At 41.4% G+C, this 17,846-nt stretch overlaps 1 protein-coding gene across 1 annotated transcript; it reads right to left on the bottom strand.

Annotated features, from left to right (window-relative positions):
* Window positions 1-4,235: 4,235 nt before the first annotated feature.
* On the bottom strand, window positions 4,236-11,462 carry LOC138359455 (uncharacterized). Its single transcript, XM_069318633.1, has 7 exons — window positions 11,246-11,462; window positions 10,232-10,312; window positions 7,804-7,936; window positions 6,364-6,532; window positions 5,570-6,101; window positions 5,143-5,358; window positions 4,236-4,657 (listed from the first exon to the last, which is right to left on the bottom strand). The coding sequence occupies exons 1-7, from the start codon at window positions 11,460-11,462 to the stop codon at window positions 4,236-4,238; spliced, it is 1,770 nt and encodes a 589-aa protein (XP_069174734.1).
* Between the last annotated feature and the right edge of the window lie 6,384 nt (window positions 11,463-17,846).

Raw genomic sequence — 17,846 nt, 5'->3', positions numbered from 1 at the left:
GGAAAACTTGGCTTATTAGGCAAATCGGGCCTTGAATAGTAGGCCGAGAAGTGCGTTCTGGCTACTAGGTACGACATATATATATATATATATATATATATATATATATATATATATATATATATATATATATATTTATATATATATATATTTATATATATATATATTTATATATATATATATTTATATATATATATATATTTATATATATATATATTTATATATATATATATTTATATATATTTATTTATATATATTTATTTATATATATTTATTTATATATATTTATTTAGTACCACCTCTGGCTGGAAGAAGGGGGACCCATAGCCTCGGAGGAAACCACACATAACGCATTGGAGGGAATGTGGGACCCCTCCAATACAGTTTCTGTGTGCTTTTCTCCTACCACCCCCTTCCCTTTTTTTTTTTTTTTTTTTTTTTTTTTTCCTTTATTGTGTATTTAAAGGTTACAAAACATACAAGACAAATGCCTAAAGGTTATGGATCTCTTGAAGCTCCTCCGCTTCTGGACAGGAACCGAGGACGCAGCAAGCATTTCCCCTCTGGATCGCCACACTGAGACGCTGAAATAAAAAACTGGAAGCCCTTGGGTCTCTGGTGACGTCAATGAGCTTGGACCCCAATTCCTTGAGAAATCCCAAGGCATTCTTGCCCCAGGGGCCATGCGTCTCAGACGCTATGGGAACAAAGAGGTATTGACCTTCCAGTCGCCTGTACTTGAGTGATTTAGCTGTTTCCCTGTGGTTGGCCGCCCCACCTGCTTGATCAGCTCCGAAGTGTACATAGGTGTCAGCCAAGGTGGATACACATGTGTAGTCCCACACCAACTGTCTACCCACCTTCCATGAGTATATGGTGATGCCATCAGGGCGAAGTGCTGGGAAATCCGGGTTTTGGACCCCTAGGATGCGAGGTTCTCTCTCCGCTGGGCACCCAGCTGAGACGAGGCTTCTCTTGATGATGTCATTGACCTCGTTGTGTCTTGCATGCCAGCCCTTTGTGCTTCCGCAATGCAACCCATGCAGTCCGTATTGGTCTGCTTCCACCCTGTTGCAAATACACTTGTATTCAGTGTGAATTGGGGCACCAAGGCGGAGGGCCACTGCTACACGAAGGGATTCTGGATCTAGGCGCGTGCCCATTGCAGACATGGGTACTGCCAGGAGGAAGTCTCCTGCATGGGGGGCACGCACTGCTCTGAGGCGGGCTTTCTCCTTGTCTGATGTTGCGACGCTTAGCATGGCATCAGCTACTTTTTCCACTAGAGGGTGGTCCCAGCCGGACTGTTTGTGTTGTTTTGTTGGCTCTATAATGGTTGCTGGGGCTGCAAGAACATTCCACTGATTTGAACATTCAGTGAAAGCAGGATCGTGTATTCCTGCTGAATCTCTCAGGGTTGCAGGTAAAATATCTCTGACGAGGTCGTGCGATGCATGAGAGGAGGAAAGGAAGGCTGGTAGAGCAATTTGGGAGGCTGTGCGGACACCAAGGCCGCCGAGTCTTACAGGAAGGGTTGCTTGCTCCCACTGAGAGTCGTCCAATGGCAGGTTCAGGACTTTCACCAGCATGGACCTCAGAAGGGTGTCATACACATTTAACTTAGGGCTGCTGTAGGATGGAGAACATCTCAGAAAGTAGGTCAACTTAGGGAGAGACAGGCATCTTGTAAGGAGAAAGAGAGCATCATGGGCATCGATCTTGTCAATCCTGTCCTGCATTCTCTTTAGGTCAGTGATTTTTGCAGCCAGGACCTCCTCGATTGCTCGTGGGCCAATGGGGGCACCCAGGAGAGTGCAGTCCGGTGGCTCGACAACGAGAATGTCTGGAAGAGCATTTTGTATTTGCCCAGTGATGTCTGGGTTGCGGGAGATTATTTCACATTTGGATGCATTGAGAATGAGGCCTAAGGCTGCTCCCTGCTCCTGGATTTTCCTTATATCCCCCAAAATGGTTTCCGGAGTTCCAGCTAGAGTGCCATCATCCAGGTACCAGATGTTTAGCTCGCTTGTCAGACTATCAGTGACCTCTTTGATAGCTAGACAGAAAAGGAGGGGGGCTAAGGGGTCACCTTGTTGGACACCTTCACAGGAGTTTATTTCATGCTCCCCAAAAAGAAGCTTAGAGTCCCCACTGTAGCACGATCGGATGAATGGGTAAAGGGGACGGAAATGGTTGTGTACAGCCCTGAGGACAGCATCTCGTCTGACTTGATTGAAGGCATTTTTGAAGTCAAGCTTTACTAGTGCCTTCTGGTCCGGGAGATCAACAATGTAAGCCCGCGCTGCATGTGCTGCAGCTTCACAACCTAGGGGAATCCCAAACCCGAGCTGATGAGGTTTCAGCAAGGTGGCTGCTTCCTGGCTGATAGATCTCACTGCAGCCTTAGCTACAAGGCGTCGGAGGGTGTTGCCAACGGCAATGGGCCTGATACCCCTATCCTTCTTCTTTAGAGCACAGAGTGCTGCTCCATAAAAGACAGGCCTGATGTCCTCAGGGATGCCGCCAGCCAAACACATGTTGGAGAATCTGGTAAGTTCCACTAGAAGGTCCTTTGCAGCATCTCCAAGCACCGGGTTCAGCATTTGTTTGATGTGCTGGGGTCTTAGGCCTGTAAAGCCCCCTGCTGAACCTGTTGGGAAAGACATGGCTGCTTTGTACACCTCAGATTCTCGAACAGTCAAGGGTTCTATGCCAGCATTGTTTTCCTAATTGTTATATTTATTTATATATATATATATATTTATATATATATATTTATATATATATATATTTATATATATATATTTATATATATATATATATATATATATATATATATATATATATATATATTTATATATATATATTTATATATATATATTTATATATATATATATATATATATATATATATATATATATATATATATATATATATATATATATATATATATATATATATATATATATATATATATATATATATATATATATATATATATATATATATAGTTATATATGCAATTGACGATCACAAAACACTGATCATTTTATGCGGAAAATCCACAGAGAAATATGAAATGAGGTGAACGTTTCGGCTTTGTTAAAGCCTTTGTCAACACCAGACTGACTAAGGAGAAGGGAGAAGGTGTCGGCCTATATATCTTCCCCCCTTCTCCCTTCTCCTTAGTCAGTCTGGTGTTGACAAAGGCTTTAACAAAGCCGAAACGTTCACCTCATTTCATATTTCTTTGTGGATTTTCCGCATAGTTATATATATATATATTTATATATATATAGTTATATATATATAGTTATATATATATAGTTATATATATGTATTTATATATATATATTTATATATATATATATTTATATATATATTTATATATATATATATTTATATATATATATATTTATATATATATATATTTATATATATATATATATATATATATATATATATATATATATATATATATATATATATATATATATATATATATATTTAATGTGACGAGAAATGTAGGTGTTAAGGCAGTCTTCTCTTTGGCTGGTGTAAATGCCAATCGCATTAAAAAAAAGAGAAACAAAATGTTGACTGCTTGGCGGTTGTCTCCTGTGGTAAAGGGTAGGGAAAAACACGCAAAACAAATCTTATAATTGATTAACTTTAAACAAATATAAACAAAATAAAGATAATCCCTTGGCTATGTACAGTGCGGATCAAAATATATACAAAGACAAAACATAATATAAAATAAAATAATTACTTTAGTCTACAATAAGCAAGACAAAAATTAAAGGTGCTGAGAATAGTGGGCTGGCTGAAACCTCTACTAATATACAGGACGTAGGCTTAGATAGAAGCGTCAGCTCGAGAGCACAAGAATATTCTGAGGCCAACTGCTCGTGCGAGATTAAATATAGATGATGCAGTTGGCGCTGGAGTCACGTGAAGTCGCTGATTCACTAATGGGGAGAGTGTTGGTTTGAAGTGGTCGTTTGGTGATCGACGAGGTGGTGCGCTGACAGTAAGGGAGGGGGGTGAGGAGAATGAGAGTAGGTATTGTACCCCCTGTAGAGAAGTCTGTTATTCCACTTACATGCTATTCTTGAATGTGGTATCATGGTGTTGCAGAAGTATAGAAGTAACGTGATGTAGGAAGGAGCAGGCTAAATCTCTCTTGAAAGAGATTACTGTCACAGCTCTCCCCCGAAGCCTGCTCTTATGGGTTAAGTTACTTCATTAGACAGTAGAGTGGTAGGAGTAGCTGCCTCTACCTCGTAGACTCCGGAGAGGGCGTCAGCTATGGTGTTATCCGAGCCCTTAATGAAGAATATCTCCAGGTTAAAGTTCTGTAGGTACAGAGCCCAGCGTAGAAGACGTTGATTGCTGAATTGAGCTTGTTGCAGAAATCGTAAGGGATTGTGGTCTGAATAGATGGTAATGGACCGATTACCTTGTAGGTAAGGTTCGAAATGTTGAAGGTTCAGGACGATGGAGTGGAGTTCTTTTTCTATGGTGCTATAGTTCCTCTGATGAGGCTTCAATTTGTAGCTGAGAGGAAGAACCTCTTCGCCACGCTGTTGCATTAGAACGTCTCCGATGCGGGTGCTACTTGCGTCGACATTGATGATGAAGGGCTTCGTAATATCTGGAGAGGCGAGAATGGGATTAGAACATAGCAGAGACTTTAGTTGTTCAAAGGCAACGGTCTGTTGAAGGTCCAATGATACCATTGCTTGGGGCTGGTCTGATTAATCAGTGGTGTCGCTACCGTACTGAAACTTTTTACAAACCTACGATAGTAAGATGCAAGGCCAAGGAAGCACAGGAGCTGCTTCCTGGTTGTAGGTTGTGGGTAATGCTGAATGGCTTGAGTATGAATGTCTAAAGGAGTTAGGCTGCCATTTCCTATCACATGACCAAGATAACGCACATTACCTTTAGCAAAGGCGGACTTGCCCAAGTTGATGGTAAGGCCGGCTGTCAGGATCTTGGAGAACAATCGTTGCAGCTGGAGCAGATGTTCGTTCCAGGTGTCAGTTGCCACAACGATGTCATCCAAGTAGGTGTAGGTGTGATCTAGGCCATGGATGACGCAGTTGACAGCTCGCTGGAAGGTGGCCGGGGCATTACACAGTCCAAAAGGAAGGCGTTCATATCTGTACAGGCCAAAAGGAGTGGTGAAGGCAGATATTTCCTTAGCCCGCTCTGTGAGACTAATCTGATAGTAGCCCTTTAACAAGTCAATCTGGGAGAGATAAGTAGCATTACCTACGGCGTCAAAGATATCATCTATACGAGGTAAAGGGTCAGCATCCTTGATGGTCACGAGGTTCATTTTCCTATAGTCTGCACATAATCGTACTTTACCGTGAGGTTTCGGCACCAAGATGCAGGGTGAGGCCCAAGGGGACTCACAAGGGGTGGCCAGCCCATGATCCAGGAGGTACTGTACCTCAGCACGCATAACTTCCTTTTTGTACGGGCTGATGCGGTAGAAGGGTTGACGAATCGGCCAGGTATCACGAAAGTAGCTGGATGTCGTGTTGAACCACATTACATTCCTGGGGATCATCACTGAACAACTTCTGATGTTCTTGGAATACTCTGATGAGAGAAGCACTGTTACAATCCTTCAAATATTTAGGAAGATCTGTAAGAATTTCCGAGTTGGAAGGTACTAACTCAGAGTTAGTGCTTCCAGGAGAAGTAGGGAAGGTCTCACTGTGGAGGTATGGATCTTGAAAAGTGGAGAGAGATACTAATACAGTGGAGGGTGTACCTTTATACTTCTTCAAAAGATTGACCTGGCACAACTGGGTCCTCAGCCGCCTATCTGGAGTCTCAAGAACGTAGTTGTGGTTGTTTCTGCACTCCTTGATGCGGTAAGGTTCTGAAAACTTATTTTGCAATGGAGAACCTGTGATCGGAAAATATGCTAAAACGATGTCTCCTGCTTTAAATTTCCTAATTTTACTATGTTTGTCAAAATGAGTCTTCATTCTATCTTGAGCTTTTAATAAATTATCGTTGGTAAATTTATGAACTCGCTCTAGAATGTGCTTTAAGTTTTGAAGAAACTGGGGCACATACTGAGGGTGACTGAAGGTGGCATTACGTAGAGTCTTTAAAAGCTTTAAGAGAAGTACGGCACTTACGTCCGTAGAGCATCTCATAAGGAGACACTCCTAGAGACTCATTTGGGAGACTTCTGAAAATGCACATGATGATGTCAAGTTGTTTATCCCAGTCTTTCATAGTTTCATTGCAAAATTTCTTAAGGAGTGATTTTATAGTTTGGTGACTACGTTCAAGACAACCCTGTGAAGCGGGATGATAGGGGCTGGACAATACCTGAGTGATGTTGAATTCTTCCAGTGTCTTCTTGAAGAGATCACTGGTGAAGTTGGTGTCACAGTCACTTCGAATCTCCCGAGGAAAACCATATTGTGTAAAGATCTTCAACAGTTGCTTCACCACAGTAACAGCCGTAATGTTCTTTACAGGAACTGCTATGGGGAATCTGGTATTTGGACACAGGATGGTTAGTATATAAGCGTTGACAGAACTGGTCCCGGGTAAAGGTCCAACACAGTCTATGATGAGTCTGCGAAAGAGGTCCAAAGGCACCGGGATAGGAATCAAGGGAGCCTTGGGAAAAGAGATGGTGGGTTTTCCTGCCATCTGACATGTATGACACTGTTGTACATAAGTTTTTACATCCTGAATCATACCTGGCCAGTAATAGTCTTGTCTGATGGCGTGATAGGTTTTATTAAAACCATAGTGAGAAAGCGCTCCATGGGCCAGGTGTAGAATATCGGGCCGTAGGCTGGTGGGAACTACTAGTTGGTCGACATTAGCCCAATCGTCATCTTCTGTTAGTTTACTGGGTCGGTACCTGCGGTAGAGCAATTGATTCTCTATAAAGAACCCAGGAATACTATCAGATTGAGTCTCGGCCTGGAAGAATAATGGTGTTAATGAGGGATCCTCCCTCTGCAACTTACAGAACTCCAGCATAGTGAGATTCGGTGGCAGATTCTGATGGACAAGGGCAAACACCAGCAAATTTGAATACATTTACTGGACAAGGCACATGGACAATACATATACACGTATAATAATATATATCTCCAACACTCTACACTATTGTAGTTAAGTTGCACTCCAATACCATCAGGACTCTATTATCTGCTTATCATGTGGTATCCTAACTCCTGACTCACCACCTAATAATACCAACCTCATCAAGTAGGTCAAGTCTTATAAGATAATGTTGCACTATCAGCCTCACCAAGTGGGTAATTCATGCAGTACAATATGATATGGCGCTACCAACTCTGGAACATATAAATATCTGCAGGCATTTCAGCCTATGGCTATAATTTTATAAACATCAACATAAATATTCCCTGATAAACAACAATGATCAGTCAATCACCATATCAGTCCTAGAACACATGTATGTCAATGCAGGTAACCCAGCCTGCGGTCATAACTCTATATTTAAGTAAAAGTACTTCTTGGAACAAAAATAGTAATCAATCATACACCTTTCACTGCGTCTTGCACGCTAATGACAACCAAACACTCTACCAACTCCCTACAATTAGTCAACTAGAACTTCTCGTCCACATCTGGAAGTTCACTACCCTGACATCATCAGGTTCTTCCGGGTTTATCTTCCAGGATCCTCCGCTACACCATGAAGTCTTCCTTGAGCAGCAATGGTGCTTCACCATTGGTGTCACAAAAGCGTGTGAAACTTCATTCTACTACTCCTCTTCTCACAGCTTGAGGTTCTTTTCCTCACTATATGCCTGCTCTCCCACAGAGCTTAGTACCTTCCACAATCTTGGAGTCTCATCAACTACTCCCTCTGTGCTGGCTTCGACGTTCTCAGCAACTTCTTCCCTAGACAAACCTGCAACCCATTGACACACCAATAAAAATGTTTCCCTATGAACACATAAACGAAATAAACCACACAATATGTTTACACCCAACATCTCTCTGCTCTCTTCATGCTGTGAGTGTGGACTGACGTTTGGGCTGGTCCATCCTCCGCCCGGCCCAGCGGCCCTCGAGGCAGCTGTCCTTCTCAGTTGCCCTCCAGCGGTCGGAGTGGACAAACATCGCTCCACCCTCCAGGATGTTCTTCCATCTTTAATATCTTATTTTAGGCCTTCTGCCTTAATAACATATGCCTAATGTATCAATAAACATTCGTTACGACCGCTGGGCACACTATCAACTATAGGCAATCACTGTAAACTGGTTAAAATTATGCTTACCACAAAAAGGTCTCCTGCAGGGCGCTCCTCGATGGGGCGGCGACACTTAGGGCGCCTCAGGCTACTCCCAGAACTGCTTTAACTGCTCCCTCAACACCTTCTGCAGTTCCTGACTTGAACTGACATGCCTCCGAACTTATTCCTCAGTCGAGACGTCTGTCCACTTCCTTCCTCTTGAAGGTATATCAAACAGGGGGTTCCTCTCTAACAAGGGGTCAAACGGAGCACGCTCTCCCCCTCACGATTTCTTCAGCTCAAGTGAGCTCAAGCTCCTCTCAAGCGAGCCTAACGCCTCCAGCAAACTCGCCACATCTTATATCAAGTCGTTTACTTATTTTCTTGTTCACTGTCCACATTCTTAAATTATCTATTAAATCCAACCAATTATTTTACATATGAACCTTCATGTCTATATTTCTTTGATCTCCTAGTCAGGCCTAATAGAATAATTCTCAAAGGGGAGACTCGTTTTTCGGCTACCTAGGATCATAACACTCCCTCCCCCTTGTTTTTGAAAATTATTCCAGTGGCTAGGCTCGAGATAACGCATCAGCCACTACATTGTCTCGTCCTCTTATGTGCTTTATCATCAGGTCATACTCTAGGAGCAATAAAAACCACCTGGTTAACCTCTGGTTCGCATGCTTCACTTTTCTCAGGAAAATTAGGGAATTATGGTCTGTATACACCGTCACTGGGTCTCTTCAAAATGTTTCAGTGCTATCACCAGTGCCAAGGTCTCTTTCTCGACCATACCGTACGACCTCTGGTGCTTAACGAACTTCTTCGAGAAAAAGGACACGGGGCAATAAATTCCATCACTTTGCTGCGTCAATACAGCTCCAGCCCCTATATCACTGGCATCTACAAATAACGTAAACGGCACTCCAAAATTTGGCGACACTAGTACAGGCGCCTCAGTCAAAAGTCTTTTGGTCTTTTCAAACGCTTCTTGTGCTGTTCCATTCCACTCTCACTTCATGCTCTTTGATAGCAAACTCGTCATAGGAGCGGCTACAGTGGAGAAATTTTTGCACAAGGTATCTCAACAATTCTTTCTTACTCCTGGGTACCGGGAAGTTGTCTATGGCCTCTACCTTTGTTCTTACCGGAGCAACCTCACCTTGCCCTACTATATATCCAAGGTACTCCAGGTGGGCTCTTCCAAACTCTCTTTTTGCTAAGTTGATCGTCATGTTGGCCTTCTCCAATCGATCGAACAAATTTAAAGGTCAATCCACGTGATCCTTCCAGGAATCAGTGATCACTATGATATCATCGATGTACACTGCACATCCTTTGTAATACCTAATTCATTACTCGTTGGAAACCACAGCCACTATTCTTCATTCCGAACGATACCACTTTATACTGGTACAAGCCGTCGGGTGTCGCGAACGCTGAAACCCTCTTGACTTTCTAGGACAGGGAAATCTGGTAGTATCACTTCAGCAGGTCTATTTTTGAGACATACCGCGCACTCCCAATCCGATCTAGGCAATCATCTATGAGTGGTATCAGGAACGAGTCAGCGACTGTGACTGCATTCACTTTCCTGTAATCGGTGCAAAACCAGTACGTACCATCACTCTTCTTTACGAGGAGACACGGTGAACCCCAGTCACTGTCGCTAACCTCTGCCTAGTCGTTATCTAGCAAATACTTTACTTCTGCTCTCATCGCCGCTGCTTTCTCCGGGTTAACTCTGTAAGGGTGCTGCTTGATGGGGTCAGCACTCCCTACATTTATTTCATGCACCGTTCCGCGGTGTTTTCTAGGCACGTCCGTGAATAACGACTTATTCCTCCGGAGGATCTCCACTAGTTCCTGGCATTGGTCATCCTCCAAATGACCCAGATGCTCACTAATCTTGGCCAGGCTTTCCGTATTCGATATCTTCGCGCCATCGGCCCTCTCTAACTTACCGTTATCCTCCTCTATTCCTTTGCCGTCTTCCACACAAAGCACAGTCGTTTGCGATGGGGTTTCCATCTGTTCATCTTCGCCTAGAGGTTATCTCTGTCATAGTACTTCTTTATCATGTTCACGTGGCAAACCTGTGACTTCCTCGGACGATCTGGCATATGTCCATAATTCACATCCCCTAGCGCCTTCTGGATGGTATACAATTTTGCTTTCACAAAATCTCAACTCGTATATACTTCCTTTCGCCGGCAGGAGGACTAACACCTGATCTCCTTTATGAAATCTCCTATCCTTTGCCTTCCTGTCGTGATATCTGACCATCTCCTCTTTGGACGTTGTCAGATTTTCCTTGGCCAAATCTCTGGCCCTAGAGAGTCACTCTCTAAAAGTCTTCTCATATTGTCCCACATCCACCTTCTGCCTATCTTTGGTGAGCTGCTCCTTCAGTGCACCCATTGGGCTCCTCACTGAGTGTCCGTACACCAAATGAAATGGGGTGAATCCCAGTGATTCCACTACCGCATCCCTGATGGCAAACAACACGGATGGTAATGCCACGTCTCACTTACTCCCTTCTTCAGCGCAGTATACCCTCAACAAGCTCTTTAGCGTTCCATGGAAATGCTCCAACGCTCCCTGCGACTAAGGGTGATGCGGTGACGAGCGCACTTGCTCTACCCTCCATCCTTTCACAGTTTCCCTAAACAACTTCTACTGGAAGACGCTCCACTGGTCCGTCTGGATTACCTTGGGCATGCCTAACCACGCAATGTAGTTCTGTAGTCTATTCAGAACGGCTCGTGACGTCACTCTTCTCAGGGGGATCGCATCGGGGAAACGGATGGCTGTGCACATTATGGTCAATAAATACTCGTAGCCTTTTCTGGTTCTTGGCAACGGACCTACACAGTCTATCAAGACCCTCTCAAAAGGCTCACCAAACGGCGGTATGGGCTTTAAAGGTGCCTTCGGTATAGCTGGAGCCAGCTTACCTGCACATTGGCATGCCTAACATGTCCTATAATACCTCTTTACATCCTTCCACACGTTCGGCCAATAGAAGTGCACCTGCACCTTATTTAAGGTCTTCTTCACCCCTAAGTGCCCTGCCATATCTACGGAGTGGGCTAGTTCTAGCACTGTCATCCTGAACTCCTTTGGCACTAACACTTGGTGCTTCTCTAACCATACCTTATCTGCGTCGGCTTTGTCGGGTCGCCACTTGCTCATTAGTACGTCATTGTCTAAGTAGTAATACACGGGGGACTTCGGACATGAGTTTCCCCCCTTTCGCCTCCCTGATTAGATCTATAAACCCCTCTTTCTGTCCCCTAATCAGGTCCGCTCGGTTCACGCTGAACCGTTCAGGTAGGGTCATCTTCACTTCCTGTTTCCTCAAATCTTCCTTTTTCTGAGCTGGACCTTCACCGAACACTCCCAACATCACCTCCGCCGACAAATAATCTAACTTCAACTGGACAGCACACACGGGCATGTCACTCTTAGACAACAACCCATGTACCTTTATCCTCCTACTGCCAGCTAACAGTCGATTGTTTCCGATTAGACCTCTCAGAATCAAACTCTGATTGGCTCTAGTATCTCTGAGGATACTAACCTCCACCTCAGGCTGACCCTCTATACCGACCCATCCTTTGCTAATGAACGGCCTATAATGCTCATTCATCAAATCTACCTTCTGTGGCTTGTCTTGTTGTACATCGACGTACTTCTTCCGGGGGATCACACGTGGTCAGGGTCACGACTCTCTTGCCCTGCCGACAATGTCGCATCATGTGACCTAATCTGTTACACTTGTAGCACTTCATTTGGGAGAAATCTTTCCTATACGCTCCTGAGTGGCTCTGACTCTGCCCACTCATATTGGAGTTCCTCGGGCCAGACGTACTACTCGTACTCTGTGAAGCTTCATTGGACTCTTGTCTCCTCTGCACATTTTTATTTTTCTGCTTACCTCCAGCAGGCAGACTCGGCAATTTTCCTTCCTGGGGCTTAAAATTAGCTGATCTGCTTGTCTGTCCCCCAAAACTTCTTCCTCCCCAGACTCCACTGGGTCTGCCGTTGCTGCGTCTCACCTCATTCTTCACTCTGTTTTCCCTTAAATCTCTTGTATGCTTCCGTAATCATAGCCACCCTATCTGCAGCATGTCTCAACTCCTTTATCCCTGCTTCTTGGATCTTGAACTTTGTCTCGGGATGCATCATTTCTAAGAACTTTTCCATGACCATCAATTGCTTCAGGTCAGTGTAAGATCCAACTCCGTCAGCTTCAATCCATTTCTGATATCGTCTTTCCAGATCCCTTGCTGTCTCGGCAAACGTACATGCTCCAACTTTCATCATCTCTCTGAAGCGCTTCCTATAAGCTTCTGAGGTCAACTGAAATGAGCGCAATATGCTGTTCTTCACTGTGGCATAATCATGGCACTCTTCCAGTGACAATTGGGTGTATGCCTCTCTGGCAGCATCGGTCAATCTTAGCTGGACCAGCTGGGCCCATTCCTCCTATGGCCACTCTTTAACACTTGCTACTTTTTCAAAATGCTCGAAGAAGCTCTCTGCCTCTTCAGGCACAAACAAGAGAATGTCCTCTTCCCTAACCCTATTATCTGGTGGACTTCTGATGTTCATACTTCTTCCAGACATTCTCGTTGTCGAGCCACCGGACTGCACTCTCCTGGGTGCCCCCATTGGCCCACGAGCAATCGAGGAGGTCTTGGATGCAAAAATCACTGATCTAAAGAGAATGATGGACAGGATTGACAAGATTGATGCCCATGATGCTCTCTTTCTCCTCACAAGATGCCTGTCTCTCCCTAAGTTGACCTACATTCTGAGATGTTCTCCATCCTACAGCAGCCCTAAGTTAAATGTGTATGACACCCTTCTGAGGTCCATGCTGGTGAAAGTCCTGAACCTGCCATTGGACGACTCTCAGTGGGAGCAAGCAACCCTTCCTGTAAGACTCGGCGGCCTTGATGTCCGCACAGCCTCCCAAATTGCTCTACCAGCCTTCCTTTCCTCTTCCCATGCATCGCACGACCTCGTCAGAGATATCTTACCTGCAACCCTGAGAGATTCAGCAGGAATACACGATCCTGCTTACACTGAATGTTCAAACCAGTGGGATGCTCTTGCAGCCCCAGCAACCATTATAGAGCCAACAAAAAAAAACACAAACAGCCCGGCTGGGACCACCCACTAGTGGAAAAAGTAGCTGATGCCATGCTCAGCGCCGCAACATCAGACAAGGAGAAAGCCCGCCTCAGAGCAGTGCTGCCCCCCATGCAGGAGACTTCCTCCTGGCAGTACCCATGTCAGCAATAGGCACACGCCTACGTCCTGAATCCCTTCGTGTAGCCTTAGTAAAGATAGGTTAGGTTAGGTTTGGTAGGGTTGGTTAGGTTCGGTCATATATCTACGTTAATTTTAACTTCAATAAAAAAAAATTGACCTCATACATAATGAAATGGGTAGCTTAATCATTTCATAAGAAAAAAATTTCAGAAAATATATTAATTCAGGGAAACTTGGCTTACTAGGCAAATCTGGCCTAGTAAGTAAGTAATCGGGCCTATATATATATATATATATATATATATATATATATATATATATATATATATATGCGAACAAGCCTGAATGGTCCCCAGGACTATATGCGAATGAAAACATCACGACGGCCGTGATGGTCAAGCGGATTAAGGCGCCCTGTAGTTACTAGTTGCGTTGCTTCTGGGAGTATGGGTTCGAGTCACTTCTGGGGTGTGAGTTTTCATTCATATATATATATATATATATATATATATATATATATATATATATATATATATATATATATATATATATATATATATATTTATATATATATATATATATATATATATATATATATATATATAAATATATATATATATATATATATATATATATATAAATATATATATATATATATATATAAATATATATATATATATATATATATATATAGAAATATATATATATATATATATATATATATATATATATATATATATATATATAAATATATATATATATATATATATATATATATATATATATATATATATATATATATATATATATATATATATATATATATATATATATATATATATATATATATATATATATATATATATATATATATATATATATATATATATATATATATATATATATATATATATATATATATATATATATATATGCAGTCTCCGTGGTGTAGTGGTAAGACACTCGCCTGGCGTTCCGCGAGCGCTATGTCATGGGTTCGTATCCTGGCCGGGGAGGATTTACTGGGCGCAATTCCTTAACTGTAGCCTCTGTTTAACTCAACAGTAAAATGTGTACTTGGATGAAAAAAACGATTCTTCGCGGCAGGGAATCGTATTCCAGGGACCATAGGATTAAGGACTTGCCCGAAACGCTACGTGTACTAGTGGCTATACAAGAATGTAACAACTCTTGTATATATCTCAAAAAAAAAAAAAATATATATATATATATATTATTAAATATGACCGAAAAAGTAAGATTAATAAAAAATGATTAATGAAAAATCAATTCTCCAAAATTCATTTTTATTTCTAGTCTTAAAAATAAATCTAGAAATAAAAATTCATTTTTATTTCTATTAGACTAGAAATAAAAATGAATTTTGGAGAATTGATTTTTCATTTACCATCAACAGTGAAAAGAAAGATAAGAAAGATCGAGAAAATTCGTGTTAGAATTATTAATCTTACTTTTTCGGTCATATTTAATAATATATGTCTACAGGAAAGTCTACTCAAATAAACTATGATGGGTAGACTGTACGCAGTGCATCCTAATCAGGATGAATGCTTCTTTCTTCGCATTCTGTTGGTAAATGTGCCCGGTCCAACGTCTTTCCAGCAATTGAGATTTGTCAACGGTGTAACACATGGCACTTCCCGTAGTGCATGTCAAACTCTGAATTTATTGGAGAACGACCGGCACTGGGATGTATGCATTAATGACGCGTCCAACACGTCACATCCAAATAAAATTCGTGCATTGTTTGCAATCATATTGACCACCGGCTCTCTGTTATCTCCAACAGAGTTATGGGAGAAATATAAATTGCACATGGCTGAAGATATTATCCGTCGAATATGCAAGGCAAATTCAAATGTGAACATGGATTTTACAGCAAAAATCTACAACAAAGCGTTCATAATGATTAAAGACGTGTGCTTAGAAATCGCGAACAAATTTCTCAATCAATTGGAAATGCCATCACCGAATCAATCTACTGCTGCTTTGTTTGATGTAGAATTGTGTTGTGAACAAAATTACAACACGGGTGATCTATTGTCGTATGTTTAATCAAATATTCCTAGGCTAACGCTTGAGCGAAAAGGCATTAACAATCAAATAATTCAAACTGTCAATAACGGGCTTGGAGAAATCTTCTTAGATGCGCCAGGAGGAACTGTAAAACCTTCCTAATTATATTGATTCTGGCAGCATTTCGATCCCGAAATGACTTAACGTTAGCTCTTGCATCATCCGGAATTGCTCTGACATTGCTAACAGGTGGAAGAACTGCTACTTCGGCTTTGAAATCGCCATTGAACATGCAATTCATTGAAACTCCCACGTGCAACATTTCCAAAGCATCCAGCATGGGAAAAGTATTCCAGAAATGCAAACTTATTGTTTGGGATGAATGCACAATGCCCCACAAAAAATCGCTCGAGGCTCTTGATCGATCATTGCAAGATTTGCGTAGAAAAATCAGACCATTTGGGAACGCAATAATATTGCTTGCAGTAGATTTCAGGCAAATATTACTTGTAATTCCTCGGTCGACACCAGCAGACGAAATAAATGCTTGCCTGAAATACTCTACTTTGTGGCACCACGTAAAGACATTTAAATTAACTATAAATATGCGTGTAGTTATGTTGCTACTGAAAAACGATCCATCAGCTGAGATATTCTCACATCAATTTCTGGAGATAGGGAACGTAAACGTGCCGGTTGATCTGACCTCAGGACGAATTTCATTGCCTTATAAATTCTGCAATTTAATGACGTCCAAAGAAGAACTGGTTGAAAAAGTATTTCCCAATATTCAAACCAATTATAAGAATCACGACTGGCTAAGTGAACGAGCTATTCTTGTGGCCAAGAACAAATCGTCTAAGAACTTAAGAACATTCAAGCGAGGCAATCACATACAAGTTCGTCGACACTGTTGTGGAAGAAGATAAAGCAGTTAATTATCCAATTTTTTTTTAATTCACTCGATCTGCCAGGGATACCATCACACGTACAACTGCCAGGGATACCATCGCACGTACGGCAATTGAAAATCGGCTTGTCAATTATCATGTTGCGAAATATCAACCAGCCAAAACTTTGCAACGCCACATGCCTTGCAGTAAAAAAATTAATCAGCAACGTCGTAGAAGCAACAATCTTGACAGGACCTTTCAAAGGTGAAGATGTCCTCATTCCTCGCATTCCTATGATTCCAACAGATATGTCATTTCAATTTAAAAGATTGTAATTTCCAATTCGATTGGCGTTTGCAATCACTGTCAGCAAAGCTCAAGGCCAATCTTTAAAATTCTGCAGTTTATATCTAGACACGGATTGCTTCTCACATGGACAATTATATGTTGCGTGTTATAGAGTCGGCAAACCAGACAATCTCTATATCTCCACAGACAATGGAACAACAAAACCACAATGTATATCCACAAGCATTGTGAAATTAAACATATTAGAAACGTGCGCTTTTTCTTTTCTTTCTTAGCCATTTAACCAGACTGAGCCACAGCAACGCGTGGCGGGTACTGCTAGTATATAAATACTAAAATGGAAATGTTCGTTTGTTCAAAATCGCTAATCTCCGAAAGTACTTCACCGATTGCTTTGAAATTTTCACACAACGTTCCATTCACATCCAAGCATGTTTTTATATACATTCTATATTGATGTCACGTTTGTGACGATAAAAAAAACATGTTTCTTCTCAAAAGCTGTGTTTTTCATATGTTTTTCATGTGAGGGAAATCTTTGAAACCTCTTTACCGATTGCTTTGACATTTTGACACAATGTTGCATTCGAATAGGCGTGTATTTTTATATATCTACTATATACATGCCTCACCTGTGACTGGAAAAACATGCGTTTTTGAAAAACAGCGCCATCTGTTGCACATTATAGCAACATGAACGCTATATTAAATATATCACGAATTCCATTTGAATGTTTCTGATTGCATTGATAAATTTTATTTTCATAGATTTCGATTTATTTTATTTCTAATAAATTATTTTGTGTGACATTGTGTTGGAATTGAGCTGTGTTGTTTACCATACCGTTCATTTCGCAAGCATAAGTATAGATGCCACACCTGTTACAGGTAAAACTATGCTTTCAATGTTTCTGATTGCATTGTTAAATTGAATTTTTCTAAGATTTTGTTTTTTCATTTTGATTTAATTATTTTGTGTGAATTGTGTTAGAATTGAGCTGTGTTGTTTTTCCAGACCATTAATTGAGTGAGAATAGTTTATTTTTATATTTTTTTC

This window comes from Procambarus clarkii, chromosome 8 (genome assembly GCF_040958095.1).
Source record: "Procambarus clarkii isolate CNS0578487 chromosome 8, FALCON_Pclarkii_2.0, whole genome shotgun sequence".
Classification (NCBI taxonomy): Eukaryota; Metazoa; Arthropoda; class Malacostraca; order Decapoda; family Cambaridae; genus Procambarus; species Procambarus clarkii.
This window is presented reverse-complemented; position numbering and strand designations above follow the sequence as displayed.